The 25,526-nt window shown below is 52.8% G+C and overlaps 12 protein-coding genes across 12 annotated transcripts; 7 read left to right on the forward strand and 5 right to left on the reverse strand.

The window, feature by feature from the left end:
- Nucleotides 1-171: 171 nt before the first annotated feature.
- Nucleotides 172-4,732, reverse strand: BKA58DRAFT_120104 (Non-repetitive/WGA-negative nucleoporin C-terminal-domain-containing protein). Its single transcript, XM_046164148.1, has 4 exons — nucleotides 4,254-4,732; nucleotides 4,136-4,202; nucleotides 764-4,078; nucleotides 172-713 (listed from the first exon to the last, which is right to left on the reverse strand). The coding sequence occupies exons 1-4, from the start codon at nucleotides 4,545-4,547 to the stop codon at nucleotides 316-318; spliced, it is 4,074 nt and encodes a 1,357-aa protein (XP_046027359.1). The 5' UTR covers nucleotides 4,548-4,732; the 3' UTR covers nucleotides 172-315.
- A 1-nt stretch (nucleotide 4,733) lies between these two features.
- BKA58DRAFT_120186 (uncharacterized protein) lies at nucleotides 4,734-5,867 on the reverse strand. Its single transcript, XM_046164151.1, has 2 exons — nucleotides 5,568-5,867; nucleotides 4,734-5,447 (listed from the first exon to the last, which is right to left on the reverse strand). Exons 1-2 carry the CDS (start codon nucleotides 5,798-5,800, stop codon nucleotides 5,213-5,215), a joined length of 468 nt encoding a protein of 155 aa, XP_046027360.1. The 5' UTR covers nucleotides 5,801-5,867; the 3' UTR covers nucleotides 4,734-5,212.
- A 988-nt stretch (nucleotides 5,868-6,855) lies between these two features.
- On the forward strand, nucleotides 6,856-8,082 carry BKA58DRAFT_120349 (cytokine-induced anti-apoptosis inhibitor 1, Fe-S biogenesis-domain-containing protein). Its single transcript, XM_046164152.1, has 2 exons — nucleotides 6,856-7,594; nucleotides 7,646-8,082. Exons 1-2 carry the CDS (start codon nucleotides 6,952-6,954, stop codon nucleotides 7,951-7,953), a joined length of 951 nt encoding a protein of 316 aa, XP_046027361.1. The 5' UTR covers nucleotides 6,856-6,951; the 3' UTR covers nucleotides 7,954-8,082.
- Nucleotides 8,043-8,891, reverse strand: BKA58DRAFT_120520 (acyl-CoA N-acyltransferase). The gene has a single exon (XM_046164155.1). The coding sequence runs from the start codon at nucleotides 8,712-8,714 to the stop codon at nucleotides 8,211-8,213; it is 504 nt and encodes a 167-aa protein (XP_046027362.1). The 5' UTR covers nucleotides 8,715-8,891; the 3' UTR covers nucleotides 8,043-8,210.
- Nucleotides 8,890-10,863, forward strand: BKA58DRAFT_120351 (P-loop containing nucleoside triphosphate hydrolase protein). The gene is made up of 4 exons (XM_046164153.1): nucleotides 8,890-9,203; nucleotides 9,253-9,371; nucleotides 9,419-9,453; nucleotides 9,504-10,863. The coding sequence occupies exons 1-4, from the start codon at nucleotides 9,127-9,129 to the stop codon at nucleotides 10,728-10,730; spliced, it is 1,458 nt and encodes a 485-aa protein (XP_046027363.1). The 5' UTR covers nucleotides 8,890-9,126; the 3' UTR covers nucleotides 10,731-10,863.
- BKA58DRAFT_379716 (ubiquitin-related domain-containing protein) lies at nucleotides 10,801-12,273 on the reverse strand. Its single transcript, XM_046169834.1, has one exon. It carries the CDS (start codon nucleotides 11,932-11,934, stop codon nucleotides 10,996-10,998), a length of 939 nt encoding a protein of 312 aa, XP_046027364.1. The 5' UTR covers nucleotides 11,935-12,273; the 3' UTR covers nucleotides 10,801-10,995.
- Nucleotides 12,274-14,110, forward strand: BKA58DRAFT_379718 (MSP domain-containing protein). The gene is made up of 6 exons (XM_046169835.1): nucleotides 12,274-12,624; nucleotides 12,674-12,744; nucleotides 12,814-12,836; nucleotides 12,886-12,944; nucleotides 13,007-13,122; nucleotides 13,178-14,110. The coding sequence occupies exons 1-6, from the start codon at nucleotides 12,585-12,587 to the stop codon at nucleotides 13,745-13,747; spliced, it is 879 nt and encodes a 292-aa protein (XP_046027365.1). The 5' UTR covers nucleotides 12,274-12,584; the 3' UTR covers nucleotides 13,748-14,110.
- Nucleotides 14,111-14,490: 380 nt separating this feature from the next.
- Nucleotides 14,491-16,727, forward strand: BKA58DRAFT_399600 (uncharacterized protein; the record flags this gene model as incomplete). Its single annotated transcript, XM_046171555.1, has 9 exons — nucleotides 14,491-14,516; nucleotides 14,622-14,672; nucleotides 14,727-14,732; nucleotides 14,804-14,823; nucleotides 14,882-14,908; nucleotides 14,959-14,994; nucleotides 15,047-15,195; nucleotides 15,245-16,632; nucleotides 16,685-16,727. The coding sequence occupies 9 exons, from the start codon at nucleotides 14,491-14,493 to the stop codon at nucleotides 16,725-16,727; spliced, it is 1,746 nt and encodes a 581-aa protein (XP_046027366.1).
- A 1,820-nt stretch (nucleotides 16,728-18,547) lies between these two features.
- Nucleotides 18,548-20,061, reverse strand: BKA58DRAFT_120643 (vacuolar membrane PQ loop repeat protein). Its single transcript, XM_046164156.1, has 3 exons — nucleotides 19,699-20,061; nucleotides 18,837-19,514; nucleotides 18,548-18,787 (listed from the first exon to the last, which is right to left on the reverse strand). Exons 1-3 carry the CDS (start codon nucleotides 19,798-19,800, stop codon nucleotides 18,638-18,640), a joined length of 930 nt encoding a protein of 309 aa, XP_046027367.1. The 5' UTR covers nucleotides 19,801-20,061; the 3' UTR covers nucleotides 18,548-18,637.
- A 526-nt stretch (nucleotides 20,062-20,587) lies between these two features.
- Nucleotides 20,588-21,869, forward strand: BKA58DRAFT_120670 (uncharacterized protein). The gene has a single exon (XM_046164157.1). The coding sequence runs from the start codon at nucleotides 20,837-20,839 to the stop codon at nucleotides 21,767-21,769; it is 933 nt and encodes a 310-aa protein (XP_046027368.1). The 5' UTR covers nucleotides 20,588-20,836; the 3' UTR covers nucleotides 21,770-21,869.
- Nucleotides 21,870-22,926: 1,057 nt separating this feature from the next.
- Nucleotides 22,927-23,509, forward strand: BKA58DRAFT_437376 (uncharacterized protein; the record flags this gene model as incomplete). The annotated part of the gene is made up of 2 exons (XM_046173487.1): nucleotides 22,927-23,329; nucleotides 23,391-23,509. The coding sequence occupies 2 exons, from the start codon at nucleotides 22,927-22,929 to the stop codon at nucleotides 23,507-23,509; spliced, it is 522 nt and encodes a 173-aa protein (XP_046027369.1).
- Nucleotides 23,510-23,831: 322 nt separating this feature from the next.
- BKA58DRAFT_379727 (mitochondrial resolvase Ydc2) lies at nucleotides 23,832-25,453 on the forward strand. The gene has a single exon (XM_046169837.1). The coding sequence runs from the start codon at nucleotides 24,057-24,059 to the stop codon at nucleotides 25,233-25,235; it is 1,179 nt and encodes a 392-aa protein (XP_046027370.1). The 5' UTR covers nucleotides 23,832-24,056; the 3' UTR covers nucleotides 25,236-25,453.
- The last annotated feature ends 73 nt before the right edge of the window (nucleotides 25,454-25,526 follow it).

Here is a 25,526-nt window from a genome sequence, read left to right on the forward strand (position 1 = left end):
TAGGCGGTTATGCATGTCACTATTCATGGCTCTCCCCCTAACACTTCATGCATTACCCGAATAGTGACTTTTATACATTGGGTTCCAACTCTAATCATCCTCTTTCTCGTCTCTAGTCAGCTACAGACATGGGACGAGATATGACGCCTGTCGTCTGCGCAGAACCATCGCTAGAAATACACTTGATAACAAAGAAGAAAATAAACGCTGTCCGCGTCTGCAGAGTACACGTTTCAAACGCCGTGCCCGATGCATGATGCGCGCCTGTCCTGAATGCACTGCGCCCGATGAAACCCCGAATACGATCACGACTGCTCATGAATCCTGCATCACCACGTCTTCCTGCTGTGCGCTCTCGTCGTCTCCGTCGAACGTCTCCGACCCAGCAGCGTCCTGCTCCGCCTCGTCCTCTACTTCTTCCTCCGCCATTTGAGGGGCTGCTGGCATAGTTTGAGGAGGAACCTTGCCCTGCAGTGCCAGCTCGCGGGCGTACATTGTCTTGCCCGTGTTCCAAGCTGCCTTGAACCAATCGGTGAGCCTGTTCTTGCTGACTTGCTCGCGAAGGATGTCGTCATCCAAGAGGTTGTCCTTGATGATTGGATTGCGAAGGTCTTCGGCAGCAAAACGAACACAAAGCTCTCCATGGGTTCCTCCAGCGCCTAGAAGGTCCCGAAGGTTCTTGGGCCATAGGGTCCGGATGAAAGAGTTGTCGACTGCAACATGTTAGTGATGAACAAACATATGATACTAGACATCAACTTACTGCACATGGCGGACAAGGTGCGGAATGTCCATGCCATGACCGTGCCTTGCAACACATCGTGGATTTTGGAGTCGGGCACCTCCTTTTCATTGTTGATCAAAGCCCAGTTGTCCTTGATGCATAGTCGCTTCCAGAAAAGCTTGAGCAGGCCATCGCGAGTTGTCCGGTGGATGTTGTTCCAGTTGACTGTCAAGACCTTGAAAGCGTAGATGAACTCGTCGTTCCCAAGCAAAGTAACACCTTCCTCGCTGTCATCTGCATTCATGAGTGTGAGAATGTCAACCATGAGCGCAGGGTCGATGACCCTGTGGTGGACCAGAGCCTCGAATCCCTCTTTGAGGATGGTCTGGTGTGCTGGTCGGTCCTTCAAACGACCCTGTCCAAACTCGGCCATGAGGAGCTCGACAGCAGAGTCCTCATCCAGAGCTCCGGTGATGATGGGTAGCAAACGCTCGTAAACCTCCTCTTGGATCTTGGTGTACTCAAGTTGTTGGTCGATGCTCTGGTACATGACCTCGCGCATCTTCAGCGCCTTGGGCTTCTCCCTGCGTAGATCAACTACGGCTTGGCCTTCGCCGTGCTTCGCTTCCTTCTTGCAAAGGAGAGCAAGCTTAGCCATAGAGAGTTCAACACGCTGACACCATGCATTAGTCTCTTGTTTTGAGCCAGCCTCAAAGAGCGCTTCAGCAGCAGTCTCGTAATCTTTCTCGCCGCAGACTTCATTAATCCATGCGAGCCTGACGCGCGACGGCTCGGCTCGCAAGAACTTTGTGAGTGCCGGCTGGTTGAGATACTCCTTCATAAAAAGTTGTCCTGCTTGGTTTTCGTTGATGTACTTGGAGTAGAACGCTCCAGCCCAGTCATCCCCATAGACCTCGAAGTAGCGCGCAATGCGCTCTTTTATCCGGTTCAGCTTGACTGTGCTCTCCGCCTGCTCCATCTTGCTGCGAGTGTTCGCCTTCTCGGTCTCGAGCCAGTTGGACTCTTCCCAAATCAAATTGACGAGTGTCGACATGTCGTGGTATTGCTCGGCCAGTTCCATTCCTTCTGTGGGGAGTCCAATCTCCATCAAACCCATGATATGGGATGGTCGGACATTGTTGTTCCACTCATCCTTGAGGCTGCGACCCATGGCTCGTGTCTTCTCGTCGCTCTGGGCGAGAGCCCACTCAAAGCGTTCAATGTGAGTCTGACACCCAAGCTTCACCAAGCGAGGGTTGTCTTTGCCGATCTTCTGTGCCAGGAGTTCTTGGTAACCTTCCTCGTAGTTGTCCACCGCGAGGTTACGGCCAACGTCAATAAGGCTACGAATCGAGCTGACAATGTTGTGAGACGAAGTCCAGAAGGGAGGCAGCATATCGTAGCCATAGTCCGGTTTGAGGATGCTGTCGTCCAGACAATCGGGTTCGAGACCGTACACTTCCACATTCGCTTGCCGGAACTCGAAAGCTGTTTCCAAAGCAACAAGCATGACATCGGTGCCCTCACTGAGCCTCTGCATGATAGACGGTGTTTGCTTTAGTCCCTCTTTCATATAAAAGGTCCTCAGGTAGAACCAGCCCCAAGGAATCAGCGTGTGAAGACTGTCAACGTCCTTAACGAAGAATTGCCGAATAGTGTCGTTCTCGCCTAGCTCAGAATCTAGGCCGCTCTTGTAGCGTTCATTCAAAGCTCTGATGATGTCGCTCATCAGGATCTTCTCTGGGTATGTATCCGGGTGTGCTTGTTGGTCCTGCAGCTTGTCTTGGTACCAGAGCCAGAGCTTGTGTGCAGCCGCGAGCTTCTCCGCATGCCACAACAGTCGCCACCTTGTCTGGAAAGATACGGGGGGGTAGTCGGTCTGTATTTGAGAGATCAGAGTCCGGAGGGCGAAGGAGCGCTGCTGGAATTGGTCGTCTAAGTTCGAAACTCCCTTCTCCAGGTAGTCGTACGAGGAGCTCAAGATGCCTGCACTGATAGCAAGTGCAGCTTCCGCAGTCTCCTCCTCTGCGAACGAAAAGCGTGACTTGACAGAGAAGTCTATGATGTTGGAGGGAATGGTACTGAAGAAGGTGGCTTGCTCGAGTTTGCTGCGTGCGGTCACCTTCACGCGCTCTCTATCCTGATCGTCGGTGGTAGGAGGCAATGCGCTGATCTGTAAAAGGCCGAATTGCTGGACGAAGACAAGAGCAGTCGATTTTCTGTCTTTCCGTAATGCAGTCTCCAGGGCAGTGCCTGCAAGAGTCACTTCTGGGCGGAAATATACGGTGTCCTGGAAGGGTAAACTAGAACGGCCTGAGTCTGCGAGCAGTTGTGCCTCGGGGCTCTCCTCTGGTTGAGCAAGGGATGCGACGAAGACCGCTCCTGGGAATTGGACGTAGGCTGTGTGTCCAGGCTGTGGCAGTAGAAGCGTTCCGGTCGGCTCCTTGGTTAGCTGCGGCTGGTGAAAGTTGCGGACTGGTATCGCCCTGCTAATGGTACCGGCTGTCCTCGACAGATCCACCTCCAGGAGGAAGTAGTCCATTGAGTTCCGGCCAGACAGTGCCACCAAAACCAGAAGGCTGACGGCATCCTGGCCCTGTTGTTGTTCCATAATGGCAAAATCCAGCACGTGGACATCCTGCTGGTTGCGTACTTCTGGAACGGTGTCTGTTTGAACTGCCGACAGGATCGCATCGTATGCGTCTACGTCTCGTTGGTGGCTGTTCTGTCCTGACCAGCTCAAGTCCCAGGTCTGAAAGAGGCCGTTTCGCGTCGCCGAGATGACTTCCATGTGGCCCTTGGATTGCGATGTCCGGGCCTTGACGGAGGCGATGGTCTTCCGGATGGATCCGCCGAGAAGGCCTTTGAAGCTGAAGAAGCTACCCCCTGAGCCATTTGGTGCGCTTAAGAGTGTTGTCGCAACGCTTGGTCGACCCTGGGAATCGCGCAGGGTCAGCTGAGCGAGTCTGCCGCTGCTGAACACCAGGACGTAGCCCGCGTGCTCCACATCGACCAGGCCAGTTATGGTTTCCCCAGAGTACAGCTTCACAAAGCCATCCACCCCTTGCTGGCGCTGGGGGTATAGGCTTCGAGTGTCTGCGCTGTCGATGTTCTCCCAGAAGCTGATCTTGCCTGTCGAAGGCGCGAGTGCGACGATGCCGTAGTCGTTGGTGGGGCCGTTGCGTACGATTGCGCCGAGCGGCAGAGGTTCAGATGGTCTTAGGCCAAAGTCTAGGTTTAAAGAGACGACTTTTGTAGGGCCGTTCGGGGCGCTGTAGTCCCAGACAAGGGCTCGATCTGAAGTCAGGGCGAGCGCGAGGCCGGCGGAGGGGAGTGCGGTGGCATATATCGGAGCTAGATATTTGTGTCAGCAGGCGCGCATTGCTTTGGGGGACGTTGTGTAGGCCGTACTCGATGGGCGGAGGAGCGCTGACGGGAAGCCAGGCAGTTTCTTGACACTGTAGTTTGCGTTCTTGGTCTGTAGTGTCATATTAGCAGTGCCAACATGCATGGATGCGCATCTACCCACAAGATACGTGCCCGTGTCCTCCTTGGGCGCGCGCTTCGGTGCGGTCTTCTTCTCCCGAATGCTCAAGGGCATGTCAACCACGACGACCGAGTGGTCGACACTTTGTACAGCGTGGCCATTCGTCGAGGCGCTTCCGTTCCCGTTGATATGGGCGTCGGCAGGGTCCTTGAATGTCGCGTCGTTGAGTTTACTTCGCTTTCTGCTCCGTTGGCTCTCAGATTCCATCCGCGGCCTGCGTCGAGGGTTGCGCAAAGAGCTGCGCGCGCTCGCGATGGAAGCCTCGGGCGAAAACATGATGCGAGAGACTGGAGATGGTGGTTGGAAACGCGAAAGAGCGCGCCGGTGATGAAGTTGCTCCTCGCTGCGTTGGTTGACAACTAAGAAGCTGTTTTGGCAGGGATACAAGTAACGCTAGAGCCCGGAGTTAACCAGCCAGCTGCTAGTCCAAATGTTTCATAACAAACCTTCGAGTCGCCAGGCACGCACCATCGACAATTCACTACACTACGCCCGTACTCTGCTAGACAACAAATACTACATACACAGGTGACTTGAGCAAAGGCTTTCCTATCTTTCAACACGCGTTATCATATCTACAATCCCGTTTGCATTTTACCTAGGTAGTCTGTTCGGACGAGAACGCCATCTGGATCGAGTCACATCAAAGGAGTCAAGTGCTTTGTATTTGTGTTTTATTATCATTCATCATACTCGTTACAGTTGTCAGAAAACGCCATTGTGGTCAACTTCCAACCATGCTTGTCCGTGTGAACTTGCATGGCTGTACTAGAGAGCGTAATACCTCCCAGAGAAACATGGTACATGTGTGAGCATATCAGTCTGAAAAGACGACGACATCTGCTCTATCAAATTGTTCGCGGCAAGCGATGGCTTCCCACATGCCGACTAGCCAGTCGACACTCAGCCATGCCACTATCCGTAGGCTCCACACTCAGCCTTTACATCTTCTTGTCGTGTTCTTCTTCAGCGATGCTGTTCTCCGTCGAGGTGGTGCTCTGCTTCTCGAGCTCTTCACCGAGAGGGCCGTGAATCTCTTCTTCGAAGACGGGCTCAGTCTCGATGGTCTCGAACTTGGTCTTGAAGTCCTTCATGTTGTGGGTGGACGAGTTGCTTCGACGGCGGGCGTAGGCCATATTGGGCCTGATATCTTCGACTTCGTCACCAGCGGCGCCCCTAAGACGATGTTGTCAGTCATGTGTTCTATGGTACAACCACTCATGAAGGGTAGAGCTGTTTCGCGAGGTGCGACAGTCTCTCGAGTAGGTAGCAAGGAAGCATGCAGATTACACTCACCAATTGCCCTTGCCGCTACCACCTTTCTTTGTCTTGGTCGGGTCGGTGTCGGCATGGCCGGACTTGGCGAAGTATTTGGGAAGTCGCATCTCACGCTCGGCAGTGCCATCAGCAATGCCGGCATGGTCGCGATCAGTGAACTTGTGAGAGCGAGTCACTTCAGATGTCAGTATGACATACGGATAAGCTTGGGTTGCTTCAGAGCCTCCTGCCGTCTGACAGCGATGAGCCATTGAGGTCGTATCAACCTCAGAGGCTCAATGCGAACAAGGCAAGAGCGTTGGTAGACAGTATGAAAGGCAGTACTTACTGTTTGATGTCTTGAGTCGATGGATTGACTAGAGGTTGTTTGTGACGTGATGGAAGAGGGTCAGAAAGGATTGAAGTATCCTGCAACGGCGGGCTCGGAGCTACTGTGACTGTAAGAAGCTCAAGCGGGTCAGTACATGGTCTCGTGATGGGAGCTTTGACCCGATGGCGTCGTCCTGCGTGAAGCAACGCGGCCAGATGCGTACCTTGCAGATCTGTGGACAAGTGGCAGCAATGTGTTAGTGAAGACGAGGTTAGCAGAGACGATGGTGGCTGGTTTGATAGAGGAAGGCGCAATGCATCTCACGCGACTGGCGTTGAAAGGCGGGGAAGCTGGGAGGAGCTCCTGCCTTTATATCGCACCCAAGATGGGCCCTGGAACGACGCGCCTCTAGAAGATTCGCCCTCAGCTGCCCAGCTCCAGCTACTGCAATCGTGCTCATAGCTTCTACCTGTAAAAAGTAACTGGACACACATTGTTGTCGGTCGCATCTCGGTGACCCTGAGCTATTGAGGAAGGGACGAGGGGAAGGGTACGTCACTGGTACCTGAATCCCCCCAGCGGTGTCGCGTGGGCGACATTTCATTCAGACACAGCACCACAGCCATGCACAAACTTGGCCTATAAGTCAATTGCAAGTCGACAATGCTATCGAAGAAACACAATCCCCATGATGAGTCTATAACGGCCTCCTGCGTGCCCTGGCTTCAAGACGACGGTGGTTACCCCAGATTCTAGATGTATGTTCCTCGCACGCTAATGCGCTGGATCCACTCGCACATGTGCCGTCATCCCACTTGATCCGGAATCACGTGTTCCGGTCAGCTCGTAATCAGCCCAGGGTGGTATGACCAATCGCCGCGGATTTCTCAGTGATTGCATCAGCAGCGCTTTCTCCGCCTCCGAGGCCGCAGACTATCTTCAGAAAAGTTTCCCGGACGCGCCTTTCGTTAAAACACTCCTTTCTTCTTGCACGTCTCTGCACACTTCTCGCAGAGTTCATACCTCGATAGACTTTGGTTTTGCAACACTCATCTACCCCTCCATCGACACACAGCGCCCCGATACCCCACCATGGCCCCGCGATGCCTTCTGATCGGCACGCCGTCGATTGCGGCGCACCCAGAGCGACTTGACCAAGTTTACGAAATCCACGATCGCAACTCGACCGACCTGCAGATGCTTGACCGTATCGCCGCTGGTCTGGTCAATCTCCCCGCGTCTACATACGATGTTGTTCTCCTCCTCGCCGACGCCGACGGTACCACGCGCGAAAGTCACAAGTTGCTGGCACGGGATGTCATGAACAAAGTAGTCAGCGCATTGAAGGTGGGAGGTGTTCTTAAGAGCCAGGCAGGCCCCTTCCAAGGCGCAGAGAAGACGGAGGCTATCCTGGCAGGACTTACAGAGACGGCCGACGGCATGACCAAGCCCGAGCAGGAGGAGCCGGTGTCGATACCGCTGAAGTTCGGCAAGAAGGCAAATGGCGCGAATGGAACGAATGGCGCAAATGGCACTGTCAACCCGGATGGTTCAGTCCCGATCAACCTTAACCGCAAGCGCAACCAGCCTGAGCCCGTCAAGCCAGCAGCAGTTGTGGGCTTTGTTGACTTTAGTGATGATCTTGACGACCCAATCATCACAGGCGAGGATGATGATCTAATTGACGAAGACGACCTTATTACAGAGGCAGATATGGCTCGTCCAGTCCTTCAACGTGCGTCTATTCTTCTTACTGTATTAAGGGAAACTGCTAACATGACTCCAGCGCTCGAATGTCAACCCAAACCCGGCAAGCGACGACGCGCATGCAAAGACTGCACCTGCGGCATGAAAGAGAAACTCGAAGCCGAAGACGCCGCCAAACGCTCTTCCGCCGATAAAGCATTGAACTCGCTCAAGTTGGATGCCGACGACCTCGATGAGGTAGACTTTACAGTACAAGGAAAGGTTGGCAGCTGCGGAAACTGCGCACTGGGCGATGCGTTCAGATGTGACGGGTGTCCGTACATTGGTCTGCCGGCGTTTAAGCCTGGTGAAGAGGTACGGCTGCTGAACAACGACATTCAGTTGTAGGAGTCTGCGAGAGAGAGAGAACATTGCATGGCATGGCGTACGGAGTAGGGACTTCGACAGTCTGGGATAGATAACGTTGCTACATAGCTTTTTCTGGAGTTTTGCATGTCAGAATAGTGAAATGGATGAAAGGACGTTGATGTCCTAATTCTTCAATGAATATTCGGCCATGCATTCCATCTCGATGATAGTATTCACCTTCGCTACAACTGAAGTAGAGACAGCCTCTTCTACTCTACGTCCAGGTTTTCGGTTATTCAGTCGTCGAGTGACAGCTCAAGCTTCAGAGCCGTTCGTCCCGGTCCATAGTAATCAGGCCGGCATTCCGCCTGCTGAAACCCACACGACGTGTAAAGAGCTCTAGCAGGAGCACGACTCTCGTCTACCCACAGAAAGACCGTACTGCAGCCCCCCTTCTCCATCTGATGACGAAAACAATGTATCAGAGCTCTACCAAGCCCTCTCCCTCTTTCTTGCTCGACGACACAGAGTTTGTGCAGCCAAGACAATCTCTTCTTTCGCTGGTAGACGAGATATCCGATCAACTTGTCAGCGTCGTCTTCTTTGAAGATTAACATTAGTCCGGTGTTCTTTTTCTTGAGTTCTACGTCGTAGTTGAAGTGCTCGATTGCTGGGAAGACTTTTCTTTCGAGTTTGGCTACTTTGTCGGCGATGGAGAGGCGGATCTTTGGTGGGAAGGCAGAGTAGTCTTTGATCATGAAGCCAGGTGGAGGTTGCGCTGGTGAGTTTGGCTGAGTCATGGTGGTGCTGGTTCGAGCATTGAGACGTGAAGACGGGTGTTTGCGACGCGCCAGTTGTAGGCGGGTTATACAGACTCTTTATCCATTTCTCGAAATAGATATATTAGTCCTCGCAGCGGTGGGTTCTACAGTCGACAAATAATGGAGGAGGTAGTCGCTTGAGTCAATTGGATCTTTCAGTGGGGCGCACGTGTTAGCGCGTTCTCCTCCACGTGCACCACACCACCAACGCGTCGTCCCTGCAGCTTCTACACGACTTCCAAAGATCCCTCAAACTGTCATTTGGCCGAATCAACATGGGCTTTCGCCTCTGCATAAAACCACCGCTACAACCACACAGGCGGTGAAAACTCTGAATCTAATCCTTCGACCCTTCCATCCGTTCGTTTCTCCGTTCTTCACATCACGAGTCATGCCTGCCAAAAGGAAACGACCGTACTCGAATCTCGATTTTACGCTGAGGAAGGTGTTCAAGAAGGCAAACTTTCGGTATGACATTCTGCCCATTACTCTTTGCATTCACTGATGTCCTTCGCAGCCCATTACAACGTGAAGTTGTCACAGCTACGTTGGAGGGTGAAGATGTCTTCCTACAGGCAGCGACCTCTTTTGGAAAGAGTTTGTGCTATCAGCTCCCCGCGGTGGTCGACTTTGGCAGTATGTTCAAATCAACATAGAGCCGCCGTCGCCGCTAATATTGCTAGTCACCATTGTGATATCTCCATTGCTGGCACTGATGGTACGTTCCACACTACCTCTGCTTCAGAATGAAAGCTCACTGGTCACCAGAACAACCAAGTTGCCTCTCTGCGCAATGCCAACATTAGAGTCGAGACGATCAACAGCACCACACCACAGGTGGACAAGAAAAGGATCATAGCTGACCTCCAATGCGGTCATCCTCTGACTCGCCTGCTCTATGTAACACCAGAGTTCTGTCAGGGCGACAACTTCCGCAAGATCCTACGAGTCATCCACTCTCAAGGAGAACTGGCTCGCATCGCTGTCGATGAAGCCCATTGCGTCAGCGAATGGGGACACGACTTCCGCCCTTCGTTCCAGCAACTGTCATTCTTCAAGAAGGAATTCCCGGACGTACCGGTCATATGTCTGACAGCCACTGCAACAGCGCGTGTAAGAGACGACATCATCACCACGCTCGCCTTGGACCCGAAGAAGCTGAAAATGTTCCGCATGAGCACCAGCAGACCAAACCTTCACTACGAAGTCCGTTTTAAATCCGACGCAGAGGACCACTACGACGACTTTATCAAGTTTCTCAAATCCATTCACGCCCGCCGTGCGGCAAATCCTGAGCGCGCCTCTCAACTAGCATCTCAGAACCAGCGCTCAGACAACGTCCCAGGTATCATCTACACGTTATTCCGCAAAGACTGTGAGTCCCTCGCCGCACGACTCCGCTCAGACGGCATAGGCGCAAAGCCGTACCACGCCGGCCTCTCCGTCTCAGACCGTGCAGACGCGCTCTCAGGCTGGGTAGCCAACAAAGCCGGGTACGACGTCGTAGTCGCAACAACAGCCTTCGGCATGGGAATCGACAAAGAAAACGTACGTTTCGTAGTACACTGGCAGATTCCCAAGTCCTTCGAAGGTTTCTACCAAGAAGCCGGTCGCGCAGGTCGAGACGGCAAAGCGTCGATTTGCATCTTATACTACGGCCGCGAAGATCGCGATCGAGCTGCGCATTCGCTGTCGAGAGATATTGCTCGTCAGCCTAAAGCAGGAACGGGATTACAGGCTCAACAACAGCAGATGACGCATCGAGCGAAGAGTCTAGAGGCACTGGTGGGTTACTGTGAGACCACAAGCAAATGTCGGCATAAGCTCATTGCCAAGTATTTTGCGGATGAGGAGACGCCAGAGTGTGACTTTGCGTGTGATTGGTGTAAGGATGCGGAGGCGTTGGTGAGGAGGAAGGAGGGTGGGTTGGCGAGTGAGGAGTGGTGTAGTACGCAGAGGGAAGCAGGGAGGTATGATATTGATGAGTATGACTGAGGTGCTGTGTTCATAAGGGAAAGAGTATGGGGTTTGGATGAGCATTAGTAGGCGTTGGGATATATCGTATTTGCATCTGTAGTTCATTGTATGTCATGGTTCATTCATCGTGACTTCGTCTACGGACTGGCTTACTGCCGCCGACACATACATCAACGCTACCATACGCATCCCTTTGTGGGTATCTACCACCTGCACCACCTCAACGCCACCCCATACATGTTCACAAACATCTACACCGTATGTCCTCGAAAGGGTCCGGCTTCTATCCGACAATCAAAGCCGCGCTGGGCACCATACCCGCCTCTTTGAGCGTCATGCCAAAGTCACTCCGATCATATATCTTCTTGGGGAAGTTGGTCGTGAAAGTCGACACAGTCATGCCATCCTGCTCTAGCGCATGCGCGACCTCGAACAGCGTAGTCTCAACTGGGAAGTTCTTCATGACCCTTCCGCTGGGTGTCTGCAGCGCCAGACGCGCCTCGGTGTATGCGCTCGCAGGCTTGCTGGTGGTAGGACCGGAGGATGTAGCGAGGGGCGCCTGTACAGGAGCGGGAGGAGGAGCCTGGCCGGCGCGCTTCGCCTTTTCAATCTCGGCCTTGCGCTTGCGCTCCTGCTTGTCGGCTTCGAGCTTGGCTAATACGCGTTTCTTTGCGTCTTCGTCTGCCTTCTTCTCTGCACGCTTGGCGGCGGCTTCCTTTAAGCGCTCCTTCTTTTGTAGCTCTTCGCGGATGTCTTGGGATTCCTTTGTGGCTTTCATGCGGATCTGCTCGTTCTTCTTGTGGTCTTCTTTGTCTTGCTCAGACTGCATTGCGCGCTTGGCGGCGAGCTTCTCGCGTAGTTCTTGGAGGCGCTGTGCCTTTTGCTCTTCTGTGAGGGGCGCGATCTCCTCGGTGGACTCTGAGAACTGTTCATGGCCGGTCTTCTCGCCGTGGAACTGGGCTTGGTTTACGGAACGGAATCTCTTGCCACACTCATCGCAGACGAGTGACTTGGCCTCTTCGCCGGGCTGGAGGGCAGGTGGCTCGTCTGAGACGTTGGCGGCGGTGGTGGCTTGCTCTTGCTTGATCTCGTCGACGGACTTGTCCTGGTTGGTCTCGAGCCAGTCGATGGCAGACTGAAGGCCGCCGGTGGCTTTGACGGCGAGCTCTGCGCGTTCGCGGGGAAAGCCCATGTCAATGAGGGTATCTAGATCTCCGGCCATGGTGAATGTGGCGGTGGTGACAGTCGTGTATATGGGAAGTTGTGGGTTATTCCGTGGTGGATCTGGGCGTTTGTATCGCGCAGGTTGATGTTTAGTAGCGAATCAAAGTGAGTGAGCGTAGTGGAGGAGTCTAGCTTTATATGTGGAATGTGGGTGTAAGGCGGTAGCGGTGGAACCACAAAGAAGGTGGACCGTGGATGAGGCGCGTGAGATCCTCGGGATGTTGTCTTGGTACAGTGATCTTCACTATGAATATGTTTGTAGGATACGTCTGTCACTGCAGCCTATTTCCGCGTGAAGAGTGATGGTTGTCGTCGCCTGGGAGTGTCTACGCGGGTGGGCACTAGAGGCAGCTCGCGATCGAGAATCAAGAGGCGTCGCTGCACGTCATAGCAACTTGTCCTTACCATCTGCCTTCCTCCCTACTATCCGCACCCACCCCAATCCACACCCGCTGCGATACCCATACCGCTTGCGCACCCCATCTCCAGATTACTCAGCTTCTCAATACATTATACGCGCCCATCTCCCTTCCCCTGGCTCCCGAGGTTCATCGCGACCCTGCCTAGGTACCCCGTAACCGCGGATCCGATTACCAACCCTGGAAGACACGACCACCACCCAATACCTACAACCCACACGCGCCCGCCATGTCTGTCGAGCTCGACCCCGTAGAGCTTGGTTTCAAGCGTAAGCTTCGTCCATGGCATTGAGCCGACAAACATACTGAGATGGCTAGGACCCTTCCAGCACGAGGTGTCGCAGACCCTCCGCTTGAAGAACCCGCACTCTGACCCCATTGCTTTCAAGGTAAGCACGCTTCTCTGCGGCTTTCTGTGAAGCCATGTGACATTTGGACATGCAGCTGACATAATGAAGGTGAAAACAACGGCTCCCAAGCAGTACGACGCCCGCGATACCTCTCCCCACAATCACTGATGACGGGTTTAGATACTGTGTGAGGCCGAACAGCGGACGCATCGAGCCTGGGAAAGATGTCGAGGTTCAGAGTATGCATGCCCTCTATGCGCGCATCCACAGGAGTCTGCAGCAAACTAACGCATGCGCCCAGTTCTCCTCCAAGCCATGAAGGAAGACCCACCCCCAGATGCGAAGTGCCGCGACAAGTTCCTTGTGCAGTCTGTACTCGTCACCGCCGACAAGGAGTTCACCAACGTCGGGTCTTTGGTACGTCATAGTATTGGGGAAATAGGATTGGATGCGTGCTAATAGTCACTTGTAGTGGTCGCACATCGAGCAGACCGCCAAGTCTTCCATCCAAGAGAAGAAGATCCGAGTCCTCTTCCTCGCACCCGACGATGCCTCCTCCAGCGCAACTCCTGCGAGAACCAACGGCGTTAGCCGCGATTCGATGCTTTCCTCTCCATCACCCGAGGCTGTGACTCCTCAGCGCGGCGTATCGGACGCTTCTGGACCTGTCTCCGTTCCCTCGGAGCGCCCGTCAGGAAGCAAAGACTTGGGCGAGATCAGGAACGAGACCTACAACCCCTCATCGAGCGGTAACATGCAGTCGAGCTTTAGCTCTGCCGCCGGAACTGTCTCCAATGCTCTGCCATCCTCAAGCGATGTAGAGGCTCAGCTTGCTGAAGCCAAGGCTCAGATTGCGCGATTGACACAGCAGGTCAGCGAAGCCACTGGTCTTCGCCAGCGGAAGACAGGATCCGCGCAAGACACGAAGCAAGGAGTTTCGACCTCCATGGACACACGGCAAGCCCCCGCCGGCGGCGTGTCTGTCCAGATCACAGCCCTTCTTTGCCTTATCAGCTTCCTGATTGCTTATTTCCTCTTCTGAGCGTCCTTCCACACTACCTGACCCAGGACAGCCAGTGAAGCACCGTGCGCCAACAGCGACCCCGGATCTACATTGTGCGGAGACGGCGGGAAGTCGGGCGTCATCTTTTAACATGCGAAGACGAAGAAGTAGGTCGGTGGTATGGCGTGGGACGATAGGATGGACAACTGCTTTTCTCTTTCATGTGGGTATTTCTTGCTTGGATGGAACTAGGGCTGTTCGTTGGTTACACATACGGAGTGGCAGCTGCTAGGGAAGCGTGAGCACATCCATGTGGAAGCGTCCATGTATCAACAGCTACATAATTCGGAGTAGCAAAGTCTTGAAATTGTTTATCAAAATTAATGTCTACGTATACTTGTATGAATTTGCATCTTGACACTGTCGCGTGAGAGGTGCCTAGTCGCGGCGATGTTGGCAAGCGCACTGACCATTTGGAAGATACCACTCCGTAATCGCAGTTGTGGGGTTGCGTTCTGAGCATGCGCAAAGTGCGAGCAAACTTGTGGAGTGACGGTTCCCAACGTCACATCCTTACAAGTACGAGAAGGTGGATAGTGCCAATCCCGTGGTCATAACGCGCAGTCAAAAAGTGGGTCCGAGCATGCCCGAAGTGCGGCGGCGGGCGATAGCTGTGACTGATGACTGGTAAATTTGTGGCCAAGACAAGATAAAGCTGTTCTCACTCTTCTTGACTCCGACAATATTCTCTCTTTCCCTTTCAATTCAATTCAATAGCGAAAATGTGTGGCATATTCGCGTGTCATAAGTAAGTTACAACTGTTGCGCGCGCGCATCTACCCCTCTAAATGCTGAATTGGCTCTACTCAAGATGTTTCGCGATGATATTGACATACGACTAACATCTCAAAAGGCACCCCGATGTGCAGACTTTCAAGCCAACGGCCCTGAAAATGGGAAAGGCGTATGTGTACCTCCCGTGATCTATAAGAGTTGTCAGTTCGCTAATTACTTACAGTGTTCGGTGTGTACTTCCCCCAGACCCTCTACCCAGCCACTACACCACAAGAACCTCCATGCTGACTGATAGATAAGCCATCGAGGTCCAGATTGGTGTAAGTATCCGTTATGCCTCAATGCGCGCTCACAAACACAATGATTGACCCTTTACAGCTGGTAACCATGTTGCGAACAACACCAGTGAGTGACTCTCAGAGCACTCAGTCACACGCTGTGCTAAAGACAGACAGTCCTGGTTCATGAGCGCTTGAGCATTGTCGGTGTCGGTAAGAGGTCACGAAACACATATTGCTTTTGGCGGAAGCTTACATGGGTCAGAGTCTGGCGCTCAGCCGCTTGTCAACGATGAGGGAACCGTTTCCCTGGCCGTCAACGGCGAAATCTACAACCACCGAATCCTCCGCAAGTCCCTCAAGACCCCGTACAACTTCAAGACACACTCGGATTGCGAAGTTATCATCCCTCTGGTAAGATTGGGCACACGGCTTACAAAGAATAGAGGCTGACGGACAGTAGTATCTCGAACATGACATCGATGCTCCGCGGAAACTTGACGGCATGTTCTCTTGGGTCCTTCACGACAAGGCTCAAGATCGTGTCATCGCAGCACGCGACCCGATCGGTATCACCACTTTTTACATGGGCCGGTCGAGCACAACACCAGGCGCAGTTTTCTTCGCTTCCGAGCTGAAGTGCTTACATCCCGTCTGCGACAACATCATCTCCTTCCCTCCCGGGCACGTCTACGACTCGAAGACGGATTCACTTACCCGTTACTACGACCCCAAGTGGCTTGTCGAGCCCGAGAACATCCCTACACAACCCGTAAACTACAAGGAATTACGGGCATCGTTTGAGCGATCAGTGCGGAAACGCATGATGGCGGAAGTTCCCTTTGGTGTTCTTCTGTCTGGTGGTCTTGATTCAAGTCTGGTCGCTTCAATTGCGCAACGGGAAACCCTGCGCTTGAACGAGCTCACGAGGAAGAAGGCCGCAGCATCTTCGGGCAACGCCAGCGAGCAACAGAACCAACTTGTTGGTATCGATGACTCCAACGAGCTCCAGACAGATCTCCTTCTGGGACAGCTCAACTCCTTCTCAATTGGTCTGCCCAACGCACCCGATGCCATCGCTGCGCAGGAAGTAGCCAATTTTCTTGGAACCAAGCACCATACCTTTACTTTCACCATCGAAGATGGCCTCAACGCACTCACAGATGTCATTTTCCATCTCGAGACGTTCGACGTAACGACCATCCGCGCTTCAACACCCATGTTCTTGTTGAGCAGAAAGATCAAGGCTATGGGAGTCAAGATGGTGCTTTCAGGAGAAGGAAGTGACGAGATCTTCGGCGGATACCTCTACTTCCACAACGCGCCCGACAAGGCTGCTTTCCACCAAGAATGCATTCGCCGTGTCAAGAATCTCCACCTTGCCGACTGCCTTCGCGCGAACAAGTCAACATCCGCATGGGGTGTCGAGGCGCGTGTGCCTTTCTTGGACAAGGAATTCCTCAACACAGCCATGAACATCGACCCCGCCGACAAGCTCATCGACCGGGAAGCCGGCCGCATCGAGAAGTACATCCTGCGCAAGGCCTTCGATACCACCGACGAGCCAGAGACGCAACCCTACCTCCCCGAGAAGATTCTCTGGAGACAGAAGGAGCAATTCTCTGACGGTGTAGGTTACGGATGGATTGATGCTCTCAAGGACACCGCTGAGCTACACGTGACCGACGAGATGATGAAGAACCCGAAGAAGGAGTGGGGTAACGATGTCCCGGACACCAAGGAGGCGTACTGGTACAGGTGTATGTTCGACGAGCACTTCCCCAGCTACTGCGCCGATACCGTCATGCGATGGACGCCTACTTGGAGCAACCAGACGGATCCTTCTGGACGGTAAGTCTTCCCATTTGAGGTACAATCAAAACAAGAAACTAATATGATATAGTGCTATTGGCGTTCACGAGCAGAAGTACGCTCATGCTAAATAGAGTCCTGACTCGGATGATTGGGCAAGGCTGGTACGGTAGAAACTACGGATCTCATTCTCAGGTCTCTTATGGCGCTCATAGACTGCTTAGGGGAGATATACCCCACGGGAAATCTGTCAAATGGTTCGGTCTTTAGCATACTAATGCAACATGTTGCGTGAAATTGTTGATCAACTGTCGACCTTGACTACGTACGAATAGATGAACGCGTAGTAGAGCACGATGCACATGTTGACTTTCCGAAGAAGTAGCTATGTCTTACGATGTGCAACAAGTAGATGCCAAACAGATGGTTCATCATTCCGTTTGTCATGTATACAACTCGTTCCATCGAGCCATACTTTCAGCAAAGGCTCCGCATGTGTCGTGCGAAAGCCATGAGACAAGGTAGTCTGTGAGTATAGTGCTGGGCTCAAGCTAGAAAGAACGGGCTTCCCACTCACGCCCCCCAAATCCCCTACTTCCTTGTTTCTCTGCCATCCTCACCAGCGGGGTTCCGAGAGTCTGCAGGAGTAGGGTATGATGCCGACTTCTCCTCTTACTAGTGAAGGCGGCGGTGGCAGCAGCAGCAGCGGAGAGGGGCAGGTGAGAGAAGGAGGTGAGTTGAGCATCTTGTGGTGCTGATCGCGTTCCTTCCTGTACTTGACGTCTTTGTCGGGCAGACCTCGTGCTCAAGCAGGCTCATCGTCAGTGGACTCGCGGCCATCATCAGTTTTCCTCTTGTTCTCCTTAACATCCTCCTCATTGGCAGGCTTCTGGTCGTCATTGGCAGGCTCCTCGTTGTCGCTAGCTAGCTCCCAGTCATCTGGATTGAAGTCATCTTGGTTGAAGACAAAGCCTTCCTCGTTGTCATTGCAGGGCTCCCAGTCGTTCGGATTGAAAGGCGCATCCTCTTCTTCATCCACAATGGTCTCCATGTCGGTGTTGTCGTTGTCGACATCGTCATCAGTTTCAGCCTCGATTCTGTCGTCACTTGCCGCTGCGGCATCGTCCTTTGCATATTGTCCTGTGTCTTTCAGATCCTTTGTATCCTTGAGAGCTCGCGCCAGCACTTCCTCAGCCATCACAAGATATCGAGAGATCGTTTCCATCTCCTTGTCTGTAGTTCTTCGAGGAGTTTCGTTGAGCATCTCATCGTAGAGATCGCGCGCGCTGCGCATGCTCGACGTAACCTTGAATCGAATCAGGATAAAGTGTAATTAAGGTAAAGGTGTGTACATACAGTCCTCTGAGTTGCCAAAGAGAAGATGAAAGCCAGATTGGTGCCTTTTGCCCACGGCTGAATCAACAAGGAGATCTCGACAGATGATGTAGGCCTCCTCACGAGCGCCAAATGTCCATAGATCGACTGCACGCAAGTACTCGTTCTTGTACATCTGGCCGAAGGGGCCGAGGGGGCGATGGTGGTAATCATTTTCAGATGGGGACGTCATGGCTCTTGCGATTAAGCCGCGTGCGGGTGCTCAGGTGCGAGTCTCGAAGGTCGTATCGCACTGTGCGACTGGGTTATGGGCTGATCGTAAGCGGACGAAGTGAAAGGGAGTGCTTGCGCACTAGGCGCACTAGGGCAGATTGAAGTGAAGGCGATACACAAAGTCTAGTCTCAGCTCAAGCAAGGACAACGTTAAGCAGGCCTGCAGCCTACATCGATATGAAAACATGCAATGTTGATAATCTAATATCAACGTAGGCTCTAGGGTGTTGAGTTTTTTTCTTGAATGTGATCTCATAGTACAACATTACCTCACCGCCGGCGCCTAAACTGACGTTTCTCTATTTTTCGACTGGGTATCGTAGACCAGTGATACAAATACATACACAAAAACTTTTAAGTAGATCATACCGTCGCTCTGCGGTAGATACAAGAACGCCAGACGTAACAGACGATTTTATAAACACAGCTGAGCGCATCACGCCTCAAGGGCAGAAGATGCCTCGCCGTTGCCGAAAACGCGGAATTGGATGAAGATGGTTATGTCTTCGACCATCGTACCGAGGGAGCCGATGAGCCAGGGGAGGTTGGTGAGTATGTACTCTTTTTCTTGTGAGTGGAAGATGATCTATGAGATGTTAGTCGCTGTGACTTCCAGCAAAGTGAAGATGACTTACCCCCGCGCCATACGTAGCATTGCCCAAAAGACTCAACATGAAGAAAAGCAGCGACAAGCCCTCGCATGACTTCTCCCTTTGATTCTTAATGATCTGAGGAATACGCGCTCCAAGATAAGCCACGGCGCTCGCGTATCCCAAGATCATGGCGCCGACAGGGTTATCCGAGGTATCCTCCGTGTTATGCTGAGGCTGCGGAACCCATACACCAGTCTTCCACGCGATAGCCCACCCTGCGGCACCAACGACACAAACACCCACAATGCTCAGCGCATTCTTAACCCACTCGCTCGCGCCATCGCCCACATCCGGAATCGTAGGCAGAGAGCTTGCGCGCCGTCTGCGACTAGCCGCGGAATCGCGCCTGTGACTTCCCGGCAGACCGACGTTACTGCTATCGCGTCTGCCCAGCAGGGGCGCTTCAACGCTGTTTGTCGACTGCACAGAGGTTTTGCGCTCCCCACGGCGCGAGTTCTTCATGTTGTAGTATACGCATTGCGAGATGAGGACGAGGTCGGCGAAGCAGAAGTAAATTGCGAGGGCGATGACGGTGGGGACGAGACCGGCCCAGATGGCGCCAGCAAGGTTGGTTATGTCGCCGACGAACCAGACGACGAGGAAGGCGAGGGAGATGCCATCAGCGGAGGACGATTTGTAGTTTTCGATTAGTTGCGGGACCTGCGTGGTGTTAGATCGCTGGTTGGTGATGTATGATGTCGCGTGCGCCGCCGTGCTGCAAGCTTCATTCGCGGTTCTATCAATAGCTCAGGTCGGTATCAGAGATACGTGTCAAGCTCCCTGCAATACCGCGAAAGCATGGGAAATGAAGAATAACGAGCTCATCGTATCAAGTCTTACTCACCAACAGAAAGATCCACGAAGCCAGCGAGATTGAGCCGAAGACACCGGAAAGCGCCTCGTGAGTTGTCAGCGACACGCTGTGCGACATGACAGCTGCGAGCATGGTTGCGTTGCGTGACGACAACGGGGGTGGACGGGTAAGGGTATAGCCACACAGCGCGTGCTTGCGGCTATAGGTAGTAATAATATTTTGCTTCTTTACAAGGGCGTGCAGGACGGCATGCAATGCTTGATGACGCAGGTCCAAGACGGAGAGAATGCCGCACTTAGGCCTGTCCAACCGAGGAGCTGCCGAGTGGAGCCGCTGCGGAAACGAAGTAGAAGCTGCAAAGATTGGCGGGTTGGACGAATGGGATAAAAGGCTTTGGTAAGGACGATGCGCGTCGATGCAGCGCTTCGTGTGAGGGTGAGGCGGGATGTCAAACTAACGTGTGGGCTAGTACAGGTCTCTCGGGTTATCTTTAAATCTCCTGTTGAGGTCAGAGTTTTTTTTGGGGGGCATATGCAGGGCCAGGGCTTTTTATAAACGATGTCTGTACTTCAACAACTAACGCAGGTGTCTTCGAAGGGCACTTTAGAATGCTGTGGTATGGTGTACAACGTCTAGCTGTGATCAAGACATATGGCTAGATGGTTGCAAATCTAAAACACGGGCAGAAAGCCTTCGCTACGGTCACGCGACGTACCATACGACGAATGCTCACTACATAGGTATGCACTGTCAATTCATGGTTGATTGTGCACAACGTTTGAAGCAAGATTGACTCAACGACTGTGTGTTCTGGACCACCCCTACCCCATACCCATGTCACCTATTTCCACTAATAGCTACTCAGCCCCAAACCTAAAGGGGCCGTCACGTGTCATTGTAATGCAGGGCCGCGTGAAGGGTTTCTCCTCATCGATCAGGTGCACTCAGCAACCTTTACTGGCTTCCGTCGCTTAGTCTTCTCTTGTGTTTCTTCCCATTCCCGCCCTCGCTCATACATTCGTTTGAACACCTAGCTCCCATAGGCCACTGCTATTCACCCTCATCTCCCTTAATAGAACTAATAGGCTGTTTGTGAAACGCGTCAGCTCCGATTCATCGTAAAAACCGCTACGAGCCTCCTTCTGCTAGCCACCAACAACCGCCCAACATGTTGCCCAAAGCCTGGCTCTCTGTTTTTATCCTGACCGTCGCATCGTCGGCCTTTACCCTCGAGGATCTACACATGGACGGCATCAACCAGTACCTACACCAGGGTAAGAGGCAGGACGCCGAAGGCACTGGCGGCTCATCGCCATCCGCCACGCCCGCGCCATCGTCAGCAGCACCACCTGCTTCATCCGCCGCACCACCTGCCACATCGTCGGCCGCACCTCCAGCAACATCCGCGACTCCCGAGCCAGAACCCTCAACCACCAACAGCCCACCGCCGTCGGACGATCCCACATCCGACGCTCCCGCACCTTCGACCACCGCCGCACCCACTAGTGATGGCGGCAACAACAACAATAACAACAACGACGCTTCAACAACCGCGGCGGGCACGAGTCGCACTGGTGGAGGTGGCGGCGCCGGTAACTCACCAAGTCCCACCCAAGAAGGCAGCTCTTCCGTAAGAACGACCCCGATTGTCAGGACTTCCGCCCTCTTCTCCACCTCGGTGTTCGAGTATACCACGACTGTCGACACAACCCTGAGCGATGGCAGAGTAACCAAAGCGACCTCGACAGGCACCAGCACTTCCGTCTCCTCCACTGGTGAAGCCGTCATCACCGACCCACCCACCGCACAAGCAGGCGACAGCGACAATGGCGGCGGCATCAGTGACTCCAACAAGAAGGTTATCGGAGGTGTTGTCGGTGGTATTGGCGGAGCCCTCCTTCTCGGCGGCATTGCCCTTGTCTTCTGGCGCATGAAGAAGCGCCAAGCACGTGTTCACGAAGACGACGACGACCTCATGGCCGGCACCGGCTCAGCCCTCGGTGACAAGCCCCAGAATGGTACTGGTTCATCGCCTTTCCAGTCAAACTTGGAGCAGTACCACAACCCAGGAGGACGCCCCAACGCAGCTGCCAACTTCTAGGCGAAGCGCAGCCCACCCAAAGTACATAGGCCTATGAGGGTCCATTACGATACCAATGACTATCTGCGGAACTTGTCTGAGCTAGAAGCGATTTTGAGAAATGATAGCAAGGCGGAGGATGTATATACAGTGCAAACGCGGCTATAAACCACGACATGGCGTTTCTGTGAGTATACTGCAATCCAGGCGCTGATTCCGCGATGTCAGATTCGTGTATACTGTCACCATCGTGGTCAGTCAGTCCCTCAAGGTCTGCACACAATGTAGATTTAGACGTATACCATCACGTTAAGGAAGAGGCACCACAACGATCACTTTCGTCCGCTCACTCCCCATCATCATCCTGTCTGTGTACGTTGCGCTTTGCATCCTTACACTTGTTTTACGTCTTTTGTAATAGAGCGTCATTGTCTTTCTTGTTTGTTTTAGCATAGTCATACCCCAATCAATAGCGCGAAATATCGAAATCAACATAGTCAAAAAGTGTTTACTGTCCGATTCCTTCTATTACATCACCATCTTCATGCTCTCCTTTTCTCCCTCACACTCAAACCATGCTGTTCTTCTGTCCGCCTCGTCCTTCTTACGTGTGCAGCATGCACATGTTCATGCGTTGCCAGGGGTTGGGTTCAAGGATCGTGTTTCAGCACCGTCGCAAGCAACCAACGTGTCGACTTGCCCAAACAAGCTCTGTGACCGCTGGGCCCCAAACTCGTTTGGCGTGAGATAATGCATGTTCGGCGCTTCCACGCCATGTGGAGGCGTTTGGCGTTGGGGCAGTAGTGGTTATACTTAGGTGCGGTTGGCCCCGGGTGGGTGTTTGGAACGGGTATTTGGGTCTTTTGCTCTCTGGAGAGATTGCGATATTTACATTCGTTTGGTGCGATTGAACTAATTATTTTCAAAGGCTGTGCCTAGATCCTTTGAGAGGATATTGACGATTGGGATATTGAGGTTTTGCGCACAACGTTTATTCACGCCCGGCACTTTTCGTCTTTCACGCACGACAAATAATCAGCACCGACAACAATTCACACCCGAGAGATCTTTCTACACCGGCATCTTTCACGCCCGGCACTTTTCAGCACCAATAAACGTCTTCGTCGACAAGTCGTCCTCACTCACACGTGCCAACAACTACCAGTCACTCTACAGCCATGTTCCTTCCCACAGCCCTCCTAGCTCTGATCCATCTCGCCCTCCCCGCCCTATCCCACGCTTCTCCACAACCCGCCCTAGTCTCCTCAGACTGGGAGATGTCACTAGTCCCTCGCCACACCCTCTTCCTACGACAAGTATCCGATCTGCAGACCTTTGACGGCAACCTCGGCGGAACGCGTGCATCCCCAATTACAAATTCAGGCGACAAAGAACGTCCATTCCAAGTCGATGGGGACACATTCACCAGTTTCGATTCTGCGGCGCAGAGGAGTTGCGACAATCAGTTCCAAGGGTGCAGTAACACTGCAAATAGTAATGGAGGAGGTGGAGGTAGAGGGAAGAAGGGGAAGAAGAGGCAGGACGGGGGGTTGAGTGTTAATGACTGTGATCAGCAGAAGAGTAAGTCTTCTCCTTCCACTTGCGGTTCAGTTTTCGAATATATGGCTAATGAACTCGATAGACAAGTGCAATGATGCGCAGAAGAGCGCACAGGTCAAAGACTTTAATAGTGCGGTCGCGAGTACGAATATTGGTCCTGATCCCGACTTTCCGGATTTCGATCTTATTTGCGAGGGGTAGTCGAGGGAAAGAAGTATTTGGTAACTTCCAAGTTTGGTATGGACTATGGACGTGAAGAGACGTGAACAGGCTTTGGGATGACGATTAACGCAGCGTTAATAGCATGCGTGTAAAGAATATGATAACGATACATTAGCTAAATAGGTATGAGATTCCATCTTTTCACATGAACTATGTAGCTGAACTCGAGGGTTGTGATGTCAATAACCGCATCATGCACAAGGAGTATGGATCAAAGGTCGCGGCGTCTAGCTCACGTGGGTGCGCTCCACGCTAAGTCGGGACGTGTTTACCTCGACTTTTCTTCAACTCTCTACCCAAGAGCTTTATCCACCAACACGTCTTCGCACACCAAAGCTGGGATTTGATAAGATGACCAAAATCCATTGAGTTGCCACTGCTTATCTTGCATGGTCCTGTCAACGCGCCGCGGTTCACAATGCCTCCGGCGCTTCTCTCCGCTCGTGCTAAGTCGATAGCACTTCTTCTCGTCGATCACTCTGCACCCTAGATTACCAGAAGGCCGACAAAAAGATCGACAGCTTCAATGGCACCCAAACCTCGCGCCATGACAGCCAAGGCGCTGCAAACTCTACTTGTACACATCGGCGCGCCATCATCGGGGACAAAAGCAGTACTACAGGAACGGTTCCGACGTGGTATCGGAATATTTCATCTTTCCAAGAGTCAACCGGCGTGGCCAAGATCTCGAGCTGCAAACAAGAAGCTCCGCATTATGAGCATCGACATGGGAATCAAGAATCTGGCGTTCTGTGAGGCAGAGATTTCTTACCCATCGAAGGATAGCCTAGATGCGGAAATGAAAGTTTTGAGGTGGGAGAAGGTTAATCTCACGGAAGCCCCAGGGGACGAGATACAGAACGAAAAGGAATCTCCACGAAAGGTCAAGACGGCAAAGCAAAGTACTGCAGATGCTGACGAAGCATCGGACATCTACTCTGCGGATGCTTTGTCCAAGACAGCGTATGGTTTAATCAAAAACACGATCCTAGCAGGTTCGCCAGACATTATCTTGATCGAAAAGCAGAGATGGAGATCAGGCGGTGGCAGCGCGGTGCAACAGTGGACTCTGCGGGTCAACACTCTAGAAGGCATGCTATGGGCTGTACTTCAAACAATCCACGCCCAACGACTGGAATTGGGAACATCAGCAACGACTACAGCAAAGCTCTACGAAGTCTTCAGTGCAGATCCCAAACGCGTAGGACAGTACTGGCTCACTCGAGCCGCCGGACGCCTCGCAGAAGGAGACGAAGACGAAGCGGCGACTCCCAAAAAGACTCTAAATCGATCCAAAGCAGAAAAGAAGGTCAAAATCTCTCTCCTCCGCTCTTGGCTCACTGCAACACCCGCGTCTACGGCGTCGGTGACACAAGACACGGTACCAGGCATAACCTTCAGTTTCGCGCCAGATGCAGAAAACACCCGCGAAGCGCTCCTATCGATATCAACATCCAAACGGCGTAAGAAAGCCAGGGATGAATCAGATGACGTGCTTCCTGCAGTAGCAGTCGCGGGTTCTGCGCTCAAGAAGCTGGATGATGTCACGGACTGTTTCCTCCAGGCTGCTGCGTGGGTTAGTTGGGAGTCGAATCGTCTACAGCTGCGGCAAGTGTGGGAGCGGAATATGAGCGGTGATGGGGATGGAGAAGGGTTGACGGATGAGGTTATGTTAGAGATGCTTGAGAAAATCGAGGGGGGTTGATATCAGCCTTTTCTATCGTTTCTTTAGCTATGAACATAAGATGAGCAAGATGAATACAGCAAGATATCTAACAAGCGCACGAGCTAAGCTCGTGATGAGCTGTTAGCATGGGCATGCTTCATTGAGGTACAGCAGCTTCGTGGGACCACATGCAAAGTAGTACACTTTCGGAAGCAGGCACAGAATCTCAATATAACGCACTTAAGCAATAACAGCGCAGTCTTTATCGTTCACAGCTTCTCTACCATGATGTTGCTCAGCCCACCACCCTCGTATCAAACAAAGAAACGA

The sequence above is a fragment of the Alternaria rosae genome (assembly GCF_020736505.1).
Source record: "Alternaria rosae strain MPI-PUGE-AT-0040 chromosome Unknown BKA58scaffold_3, whole genome shotgun sequence".
Lineage (NCBI taxonomy): Eukaryota > Fungi > Ascomycota > Dothideomycetes > Pleosporales > Pleosporaceae > Alternaria > Alternaria rosae.

Coding starts and splice junctions, on each gene's coding strand:
- BKA58DRAFT_120520 (XM_046164155.1), bottom strand. CDS start 8,714: ATGACTCAGCCAAACTCACCAGCGCAACCTCCACCTGGCTTCATGATC.
- BKA58DRAFT_379716 (XM_046169834.1), bottom strand. CDS start 11,934: ATGGCCGGAGATCTAGATACCCTCATTGACATGGGCTTTCCCCGCGAA.
- BKA58DRAFT_379727 (XM_046169837.1), top strand. CDS start 24,057: ATGGCACCCAAACCTCGCGCCATGACAGCCAAGGCGCTGCAAACTCTA.
- BKA58DRAFT_379718 (XM_046169835.1), top strand. CDS start 12,585: ATGTCTGTCGAGCTCGACCCCGTAGAGCTTGGTTTCAAGC. Junction 12,625..12,673: donor CGTAGAGCTTGGTTTCAAGC/GTAAGCTTCGTC, acceptor TGAGATGGCTAG/GACCCTTCCAGCACGAGGTG. Junction 13,123..13,177: donor TCACCAACGTCGGGTCTTTG/GTACGTCATAGT, acceptor AGTCACTTGTAG/TGGTCGCACATCGAGCAGAC.
- BKA58DRAFT_120186 (XM_046164151.1), bottom strand. CDS start 5,800: ATGGCTCATCGCTGTCAGACGGCAGGAGGCTCTGAAGCAACCCAAGCT. Junction 5,448..5,567: donor GGTAGCGGCAAGGGCAATTG/GTGAGTGTAATC, acceptor ACATCGTCTTAG/GGGCGCCGCTGGTGACGAAG.
- BKA58DRAFT_120349 (XM_046164152.1), top strand. CDS start 6,952: ATGGCCCCGCGATGCCTTCTGATCGGCACGCCGTCGATTGCGGCGCAC. Junction 7,595..7,645: donor GGCTCGTCCAGTCCTTCAAC/GTGCGTCTATTC, acceptor ACATGACTCCAG/CGCTCGAATGTCAACCCAAA.
- BKA58DRAFT_120104 (XM_046164148.1), bottom strand. CDS start 4,547: ATGTTTTCGCCCGAGGCTTCCATCGCGAGCGCGCGCAGCTCTTTGCGC. Junction 4,203..4,253: donor AGGACACGGGCACGTATCTT/GTGGGTAGATGC, acceptor ATGACACTACAG/ACCAAGAACGCAAACTACAG. Junction 714..763: donor CACCTTGTCCGCCATGTGCA/GTAAGTTGATGT, acceptor AACATGTTGCAG/TCGACAACTCTTTCATCCGG.
- BKA58DRAFT_120670 (XM_046164157.1), top strand. CDS start 20,837: ATGTTGCCCAAAGCCTGGCTCTCTGTTTTTATCCTGACCGTCGCATCG.
- BKA58DRAFT_120351 (XM_046164153.1), top strand. CDS start 9,127: ATGCCTGCCAAAAGGAAACGACCGTACTCGAATCTCGATTTTACGCTG. Junction 9,204..9,252: donor TTCAAGAAGGCAAACTTTCG/GTATGACATTCT, acceptor TGTCCTTCGCAG/CCCATTACAACGTGAAGTTG. Junction 9,372..9,418: donor CGCGGTGGTCGACTTTGGCA/GTATGTTCAAAT, acceptor TAATATTGCTAG/TCACCATTGTGATATCTCCA.
- BKA58DRAFT_120643 (XM_046164156.1), bottom strand. CDS start 19,800: ATGCTCGCAGCTGTCATGTCGCACAGCGTGTCGCTGACAACTCACGAG. Junction 19,515..19,698: donor CTTCGTGGATCTTTCTGTTG/GTGAGTAAGACT, acceptor AACACCACGCAG/GTCCCGCAACTAATCGAAAA. Junction 18,788..18,836: donor ATGCTACGTATGGCGCGGGG/GTAAGTCATCTT, acceptor AACATCTCATAG/ATCATCTTCCACTCACAAGA.